This window comes from Halyomorpha halys, unplaced genomic scaffold (genome assembly GCF_000696795.3).
Source record: "Halyomorpha halys isolate HHAL.00 unplaced genomic scaffold, Hhal_1.1 Scaffold170.1, whole genome shotgun sequence".
Lineage (NCBI taxonomy): Eukaryota > Metazoa > Arthropoda > Insecta > Hemiptera > Pentatomidae > Halyomorpha > Halyomorpha halys.
Window position 1 is genome coordinate 1,981,279 of NW_027107231.1, and position 10,526 is coordinate 1,991,804.

The following is a 10,526-nucleotide window of genomic DNA, read 5'->3' on the forward strand; positions in this document are numbered from 1 at the left end:
TAAAGTTTTTGTATCTGTTTTATAATTGATTGCTTTGTCAATGTTTTTTGTAATATGTACTGATTATATTATTTTCCTATTCCTACTATTCTTAACTATATCTAATATTTCTGGATTATTGAAATCAAATTGGTGTTCATATTTAATACTATGTTGTGCTAATGCTGTAATTTTGATGTTTTTTATATTTTTACAATTAATCTTATGTTGATCAATTCTTGTTTTTAATATTTTAGATGTTTCACCAATGTATAAACCTTTTATAAAAAACATTTAATTTATCATTATAAAAGTTAATTTTGTCTTTCATATTATCTAGATAACTTTCGAATTTATTATTATTATATAATCCTTGAAGTTTGGATTATACAATAATAATAAATTATGATGTTCATATTCTATAAATTTCATCTGTTAATCCTGGAATATAGTTTAATTTAAAGTAGTTTATCAGGTAAATAGTTATGATGTATATATGAGTAGTAATGTTGTAAGCACATGTTTTAAGTTTTTGTTGAATTTGGTTTTATAGCAGCCTGAAGATGGGGAATATTCCCGAAACGTTGTTTATTATATGAAATAAATTATTATAATTAAACAAGGAAGATTCGTGTCATTCACCAAATTCAATTTAAAGTTAATAAATTAATTTCAATGATAATAAAGAAAGGATCCAATATTTTAAGTTTTTTTTTTTTGTTTCTTTTGTTTATCAGTTGGTAACAAGTGCTACTTTACTTGTTAAATTATATAACGTCGAGTAGAAAATAGATAAACCATTAATTGTTAATCACAAAATCAATGTAAAATATATTAAATAAAAAAATGCAGCATTTGTACTATGTTTCATGTCGTTTCGGTCCAAGAACGACTGAAGAAAGTCTGAACTAGAGAAGATACAGGTTTATGGATAAAGCTAATTCTCAGGAATTTTTCATTAATTTTCGGTGTTTATTCAGCGTACTAAAATCCAATCAAAATCTAAGCAAGAAAAATGCGTTTTTGGAAACTGCAAAGAATGAAGATAACAGTTCTAAAGTATTTTAAGTTAAAGTTATCTAGTTTTCTGAGCTACAGTTTATTAAAATCCAATTTTTTTTTTTTAAACAACGAGAAACTAACATTTTGTGAATTTATTTTGTAAAAATATCGTGGAATCTGCAATTAACTAAGATAGTCATTTAAAATAAAAACTCAATTGAACATCAACTTCTAATTGAGTGCTAATATACACCTACCTGTGCGTACTGTAGATACTATTATATTTTTCCATAACCGATATCTTTTTTTCCCAAATAACAGAAAATCAACTTTTTGTGTATTTATTTTGACTACATATAGCGTAAAAAAAAATTGCATGTTTGGATTTTTTCAAAAATTATTTTTGGCCTAAAATATTAGACTTTTGGAAAAAAGGCTAGTGGGATCTTCCTCTCCTCCTCCATATATATATATATATATTACAATACCAAGATACAGTCTTCTGAGGAATCTATCCTATATCTAAAATTATAAAAATAAAAAAGGAATCTAAAATTATTAAATCTTAAATCATAAATTTTCAAAAGACGAAGGTTAGAAATGGAATTCATCTAGACGTTTCTCAGTATTATCCCTAATACAAAAATATTTTTATTTTTAACTGATGAATGATTCGTATCCTTCACAGAACGACAAGCATCAGCAAGTCATAAAACCAATTAATTTTTTTTAAAAATCATGTTTTCTTAAATTTTGACATTAAATTTAGCGAATATCGGGTACATTTCAAGTGTACTATTTTTGATTTTCATATGCATTTTTTTCTGATGAAATACATACATTGTTTTTTCCCAACCAGGCTAAAAGGATAGTAGACCTGGTAACTCTGATTTGACTGAAGGGACGAATTAAGGATAAAAAATAAGCCCCGATTATGTTTAAAAAATAAGCTTATTTCAGACGTATTATTAAAATAAGGATTGACATAAAAGAGGTGAAAGTAATTCAGGGCGATATTACAAATGCCCTCAAGCCCTATCTGCTTTAGGAATTAATTCTCAACCGCACATACTCCATTAAGGGCTTTTATCAGCTTCCAAACGCCTGCCAACTTCTTAAAATCGATTAGACCCCCGTCCCTCAGTATCGTCAGGCTTTACAAACTCGTTAAGGTTTGTTGACTACGTGCTGAATTGCCGTTTTGAGCACATCATACCTTTTTTTATGATAGCAATATTTTGTAATAATCTTAGCGCTTTTTTAAAAATTCGTGAGACAGTTGCCATAGCTATTGATATCATGGAGACTATTATTTCAGTCTGGATCCATTTTTATTCCAATCTTATCTACCCTTTGTTTAATTTTAAAAACAATTTTTATAAATTAATTCATTCAAGGGATTTAAAATTATTAATAAACATATCTAAGATACCATTATAATTATAAACATATGCTTTTTAAATGCTTGAAAATGTTCATTAAGCCATAATAATTACAGCCAAATGTAGTTACTTTGACATGCCTATTCAGTCCTAAAAGAAAAGAAATAATTTTTAATGTGCCATTTTTTAAAACATAAATACGTCATGGGTAAGAACAAAATAAAATTCAATACCAAAATAATTTTTATTTTTCGTCTTTCTTCAGAGATAAGTCGTTATAAATACTCAATCGACCGGCATTTTGAAATAAAAAGGCGGAATGTAATGATGAGTTCTGAGGATCATCAACAGGTGACCTGTGAATTTGGTGGAAGTTCTAAAAAAAAAAGTCGACTCCATATTTGGTACTTTTTTCTAATTTTAATGGCATTAGAATTATGTATAGCCAGGAATAAATTCATATGTTTATATTACCATTATTTTTACTATACTTGGACATTGTAGTTTTCATGTTGTGGGACCACCACTCAATGAAAAAAGAACGCCCCAGGGCGGGTTCAAGGAATGCCCGTAATAATAGATCTCAGAATGGTAAGACCAGTTGCCAACCACTGAGCTATGGACGGCCCATGTTTGGGATAAAACCGTAGCATAAAGCAGGGGGAAAGTTTTTTTATTCGATTTTTGGATTCTATTTACTTTGAATGTAATTGAATTTTGAGGAAGAGGAGAAAGTTATTTTTGTTTTTATTTAGTTCATTGAAAATACTAAAAAAACAAGGAATATATTTAGATTTCAACATTTCTTCATTTACATTCAAAGACGGAAAGATCCAGATACCATCATTTACCAATCAATTCATTGTGTGTAAAAAATTTGAGACAAATAGTATGGAATCAATTAACACTTTCTTGCTCTGAACTACTGGTATTAAAACTGATTATATAGCGTTGATGTGTGTTTAGTGGAGCTAAGAAAACACAACAATAGCCATAAGAATTGGGAAAATTTCAGAAATATTAATGCAAGCAAGTTTAAAGTTTTCTTTTATTGATTAGTCCCAAGATCCGCCTAGATTCATTTTAATTTTCTGGAGTTTTGTAATTAGTAATACCAAATTTTCATTTTGAAGTGACTTTTTGCTACCATTTTCAACCGCTTTTAAATAGTACATTTTTCAAAAATTATTAATTTTCAGGTCTCATTTTAATTAATATTTAGCAACTGAAACTTGTCATTACTGAAACTCAATTTAAATTGTGAAGAATTATTTTGTTCCGACATTTCGATGTTCAATTCGATGTCCAAGTAAAATTGTTCCGAACTGAGCAATCTTTTTAAGATACGGAAACATCTAATCCAATTTTGGCTAAGTTTTACCAAAAACATTCTTCATTGATATTTATTTTTTTCAAACATATCTATCATATCTTTTTGTCGGAAATATGTTCTGTAATGTTAAAAAGCATTTAATCGAATACTACCATGTTTTTTCCTTAAGTATTATCTTGGTTCTCCAAATATTGATAAAAGTCTTCACAGAGGGTTAATGATTTATAAAAAACACGTACAATGTAAACGCGGTTGCTACTTACAACAAATAATTAAGTATTAAATGCAAACTTAGCTTCAAAAATATCACAACTCCGCAAACGTTACAGCGAATCAGGTACAACCTGCAACTAATACGTTCGTAGAACATGATAAAATTATAATCAATTAATTATACTTAATTAAACGAGTTAAATTAATTCCAAATTATTTCGTTTCAGGCCTAAAATTTTTAAGCGAACTACAATAAGTAGTTTTCTCTCTCCATTTTTTTTTTGGACTTCACAAAAATTGGAAATCTGAGAAATACCCAGTTGGCACTTCTGTAAATGAGGGCTTGGTTCTGTGTTATATAAACAACATAACAATGACTTAGGAAGGAATTATCTATTTATTTGTCAAGTGACCGACAGGATAATCCAACATAAAAGTACCTTTGCTTTTTTAAATTATCTTTTAAAACTATTAACTATTTAATTATATTCCAATAATTTAGAAAAATGTTTAATGCCAACTCGTTTGTCTCATTGTGCATCAATCCCCACACAACAAACTAACAAGTTATCGACGAGGTACGAGACGGAAACGAGGTTTACACAGCTAGGTAGGGTGGAAGACAAACATGTTTACACCCTGAACCAGCAATACGTGGAAGCTTTCACCCCAATGTTTGGAAGGGCTATTTTATGTTTTATGACTGCTTCTGGGAGATATGGGCCAGTGTATGTTACAAGGGATTTATTTAGCCCCCAGAAAACAACGCGGTACTGAGCAGTATATATTACAATTTTTCTTTTTAAATATTTTCACAAAATAAGAACAAAGAAATAATGATTGATTAAATAGATAATTTTAAAATTTTAATATATACATAATAAAATAATTGTATAATATTGTATTTTAATTATTTCTTTCAGTTTTTTTACCATTCCCGTGTAGTAACCCTACATAGCAGTTTATCCAAGAATGTATTCACATTTAATGCAACAGGCATAATATGTGTCCATATAACTATTTAGGTATGAGGAAATGACCCAAATCTTAACAACTTAAAAAAAAAATTAATATTTTACAGAACATAACTAAAAATACTTTCATTGATAAAGTAATATTATTATATGACTTATTACTCTTATATATTTAACTATTACATTTTAATACTACAAATTTTTTTTAATTCTGTTTGGTTTCCATTAAACAATACCTGAGTGTAATTAGCTATGTCTCATATTTTCATTAAAGTTTTTATAAGTTTGTTTGCTGTGTTGTTAGAGCCTACAGAAAGCTCCATCGCAACCCATGGAAGAAGGTTTAAACACAAAGTGAAACATTATTTTTTTGAAAGGGTATTTTAACTGTATTACGGATATATTTTAAATTCTTTTGGACATTTTATATATTTAACTTTCGATTTCTTTATACTAAACATGTGTTTGGCTGTCTTCAAATGATTTTTCTTTTTACAATATTGATGTGAAATTTGATTGGGGGAGGGAAAGTTTTTTCTTTTATATTTTATTATTTTTTTCCTTTTTGTTTGTCCATACGTTCCAGAGATACACACCTAAAAACTCGTAAATAATAAGCTTACACAGTAGACATAGAAGTGTACTAATATTACTTAACCTAACTACTTATAATATATCATCGAGTCGGTTTGAAAAGACCAAAACTGGCTGAATTGTTTTTCCTTAGGAATTGATTACAACAAAGCTGTTTTCAAATAAATTTCACTCCATTCAGTTGTTAAATTATGGATCTAGAAGAGTGATCAAGTTTTATTTAAGGAGAATTTTTAATAGGACATTGTTACTTCGATGCTCTGTTTCTCGAAAATATAATAATAGTTAATTTATTTGTTTATGGAGCAACCCCCGTACAAATAGAGTTAGCCTGTGAAATACATGAAATAGATAATCAATTGTAGTAATTTTACAAAAATGTTACCAAACCAAAGTTACAGATCATTTATATAAACTAACAACAAACTATATACCCAAGCTGGGCTATCCACATTCATTAGTATAAGTAAAACAAAAACAACGATAGATGTCCAGCTCTAAGCAAAAGGTTTTGCGTTACATATATAAAAAAACAGTTTAAGGTCCAATTCTGAGGGTACAGACAGAAATTCACACAACTGATTTCGGTTAATATCGCTTGGCTTCGACATGTATCGGATTCGGTTCTCACGATACGCGGGCCAATTAGTCAAAAAATGGAAACCATCCTCTAGGGCCTGTTTCTCGAAAATATATACAACAGGAAGTAAGTAAACAGCAGTTACAACCTAGTTAGAACAAGGTAGCGATTTGTTAAGATAGAGTATAAAATACAATATATATTTTCAAAAGCTAAACTTAGCTTCTATAAGCTACCGCTTTGTACCTAGAAATCTGAGGAAGATGGATGGCTTTGTCGATTGGCAGATCTGTCCTTTCATCCTTTTATTGTATGCCTCATTAAGTGGTAGTTGACGTTGACTTTCAAGGCAATTCTTGCAATTATTTATTCAACATATATATACTGCTGATTTCAAAAAGATTTGAATTCAAAATAAGTATGTTACGGTTTTGATGACCTTTCATATTTTAACTTGGATTCTAACCTACCGATTGCCCTACAGTTTCATTTAATAATGTTACTCTTATCCCTGTTGAACAGATCCGCTACTTTGGACTACATCTGGACAAACGATTAACCTGGAATCCTCACACAAGTGTTATATAGCGATAATGGCAACATAATTGGGCTTCATTAATTATAGTATTATTATATACTATAATATATATACGGACATATTGTAACGGCGGTAAGAAATAACGTATTTTTTGGATGATGCTCAGTTATTTCACAAAGACTCAGTCTAAATAGCTCACACTTAGGCAACTTCCATAATAAACTCCCTAACCACTCAAACTCCCTACTTTCTAACCATGCAAATTTACTGAATGTATTATATCATATACAGTTGTAAATTTCAATAAAAATATTAAAAAACTTGGATTCTGCAACTCATCGACTAGCAGTTAACAAATCATTGGAAATTTTTAAAAACTTCCATTATTATAAATGTTACAAAAATTAGGGAAAAGGTACTAATATAAACTCTAATTTATAACGAGCTGGGAGAGAGTTGGTAACCATAGCGAATAGCATCCATCATCGCAGTTTTGATAGCCACAGTTGATAAATCGCTTACATCCTGTCAACGAATGAATCTATGACTGATTGAGTGTCAAAAATCGATTCCAATATAGATCAATAAGTGAAAATATATATTCGATGAATGTGGTGATATAAGCAAAAACATTGTAATGTTGTAACTTCAACAAATAACTGAAATGAAGCCTCCGTTGACGACGACCAAAAAGCATCAATTACACTCTCGGAATTTATATAACCTTCATCCAGTGACGAAAGACAGATCGACGGTTCGGTCATTTTTCCTTTTTTTTTGGAAAAGCCAAATGACTCTCTGAATGAAGCTTTGATAGCTATGGAAAAATAAAGTACTTTGAAACGCATTCATGTAAAAATAAAGAAATATTTATTTAGAACTTTATTTTTTGTTAACAAGATAAACTGAACAATTTTTTATCTATGAACATGCAGATACAAAAATATTTTTTCTTATTGCTTTCTTAATATGTTTAACTAAATTTTTTAGTATTTATTTTTCAGCATTTTACAATAAAGGCTATCTCATAGGAGAAGATGGTTGGGGGTACGGTACTCAAAAACATAAATAAACAAAAAAATATTTATTTATGCCTGTGAAGTGGTGAATTGGTGAAGTGGTGATCTAGATGGGTTGTATCTTCTGGTGTAGTGACGTGTATGTAGATGGTTGTTATCACGTCGTTGGCCCCGTGTTACTGGAATCATAATGTGGTGTAGATAGTTGACCGTAGATTACTGATTGGAGAAGATGGTCAGGAAAAAAAACATAAAGAAACAAAAAAATATTTACTTATGCCAAAATAAATATTTTTTTTTTTTTTTTTTTCTTTGCTGACCGCACCCCGCGACCATCTTCCCCAATCAGTAATCTACGGTCAACTATCTACACCTCATAAAGGCTATCTCGTTCGAAAAATAAATATGTATACTACTGTAGTATGTAGTACCAACTAAAAATTTCAAAAGTCTTAGTTTAACTTCCTTAGAGTGCAAATGAAAGAAATTAGACTACACTTTGTTGATATTTGTGTTTTAATTCAAAAAAAGTTTTAGGACTTTGAGGTTTGTTTGCACTACTTTCTAAAACTCGTGATAAACTCTTGAGGAATTCAATTGGCTGCCATCATCAAAGAAAAGAATCATTGAAAACATATAGTAGTAAAATAAAAATAATTGTTTTTATGTTTGAGAATGGAATGAAAAAGGCCGATGTTTCTTGTTTCGAACGTAATATATTTTTTCCCTTGAAATAAAATTTGAGTAATATTTAAAAAAAAAAATGATCAGAACAGAAATTTTATTCACTATCATTCTTTACCAAAATTAATTCGAATTACTTCTACGTATTTTTTTTTATTGTTATTTACAAAATCTATTCTATTGAAAGGGTGTTGAAAATTAAAAATAATAATAAAAAAATCGAAATACTGCAATGAGGACAGGTTTAGTTGAATAAAGAATAACCAGTTTCTAAAATTAGAACAAATTTAACAGTAATCGTACCATTATATATTAAAAAAAGGCAATCTAGCAATCAAACTTGTCCACGTAGAAGTGAACTATATGAAATAAATAATTTTGATTGTACGCTGGCATTTATATGTCTATCTTAATGAAATTTCTTAACTTATTTCAGGTGAAGGAGGAGGAGTAAAAGTGGGCCTAGGGTTCACGGAAGATATGGCACTCGAGCTGCGGAGCAGTACAGAGGAGCTGGACTTTCACGAGCCGGAGCCCGAGAGGAAATCCAAGAGGAAGAAGTTGCAGCAACAGCAGGCTGTTGTCGTATGTAATATAATCGATAAAAATATATCATGCGTACTAAAATAATTATAATTAAACTGATTAACAAGGGTTAAAAGACTTCTTGACTAAACTAAATAAATCGACCAGTACAGTAATCGCACACCTCACATCAGTTATATAGCGATAATGGCAACATAATTGGGCTTCATTAATTATAGTATTATTATATACTATAATATATATACGGACATATTGTAACGGCGATAAGAAATAACGTATTTTTTGGATGATGCTCAGTTATTTCACAAAGACTCAATCTAAATAGCTCACACTTAAGCAACTTATTATTTCCTCCTTCAGTACCGATTCTTTCACAAGACTATATGTACACACAGTATACCAATGGTCATCGAGGTAGTTACCACTAACTGGGACTTTATGAAGTACCACGTTTTGTCGATTCAAAACTTCAGAGCCAGCGTGATCCCAAACGGACCTCATAATTTTCACCAAATAGATAATATAAAGTTATACATTCGATAATCAATTGTTAAATACTAAATCGTGATAAATTCTATCAGATTTACTCATACTCTTGCCTCTTGCCCATCTTATACTTCCTAACATTTAGGACTCATAAAATAAAACGATTTATTTTACTTAATTACTACTTTAGAGCAAAAAGGTTTGAATCAGACACAAAGTGAAATCCCTTTTCTTTTCAAATAAATAAAATAATAGATTGATAGACAATAATTTTATTTGTTGAATAAAATTTATTGTATAAATATACAGCAATTTACTAATAAGCTTCTACATACTTTAAAAGTCTGGCACACCTAGTAAAATATCAGAGGAGTATTAATACTTTATAATCTCTATTAACAACACAAAATAATAATAATGCGTAAGAACAATAAAATTAAGAAATGAACTGCTACCTTTTCTAATTTATAAACATTGTCATATAAATCAACAATTATTAATTATTGTTAGTAAGTATAGGATTTATCTTTTATTATTATTATTTGTACAATATTGTACATTTTAATTATATAAGGTATTAAAACAAGAAGGTATTACATTGTATCCACATAAGGTATTAAATCAAGAAGACATTACCTACACTAAGGCATTTAGTGTCTATTCACAAGTTTGTGTCACGAATTATAATCAGACTATTCTATTTTTATATTAACTTTAAATGATGATAAAATAATTTACTAACACCAATTTCCAGACCTACGTCGTAATATAAACCAATAAATACGTCTATTTATCTAATATATCATATGTCATGAAAATAATAAAATATTATTATTCAATATTTTACATTATTGTTATTTAATTTTATCAATATTGGTCCTTTACCCAATCTAAAATATGTCTACATAGTCTGCATAATAGTATAACTACATAATCTGAGATGTTAGAATTTGCGTCACTATAAACGCTTTTAACTTTTTCTAAAACGTTCTAGTTTTGTAAGGATAAAATTATTTTTCCGTTGTTCCCATGAGCACTTTTATTTCTCGTTATAAACTTGAAGTTTGTTGTTGTTGTTTGTTGCTTAAAGGCGTAAAACCCTCTGGTCATCAACGCCTATGGCATGATAAAAGTAAACAAAAAATAAAATAAATAAAAAATAGAAAAATAGAAAAATAATTTTTAAAAAAATAAAT

General features: G+C 29.0%; 1 protein-coding gene across 5 annotated transcripts in view; it reads left to right on the forward strand.

The window, feature by feature from the left end:
* Positions 1-10,526, forward strand: part of LOC106678972 (uncharacterized protein PF3D7_1120000) — a 148,735-nt gene that overhangs the window by 111,892 nt on the left and 26,317 nt on the right. For all 5 annotated transcript variants that reach the window (XR_010842928.1, XR_010842929.1, XM_067045533.1 and 2 more), the window contains one exon: positions 8,735-8,883. Coding sequence is in view for 3 of the 5 variants with exons in the window: in XM_067045533.1 (XP_066901634.1) it covers positions 8,735-8,883 (149 nt within the window). In the remaining 2 variants the exon portion in view is untranslated. The remainder of the gene's footprint in view (positions 1-8,734; positions 8,884-10,526) is intronic.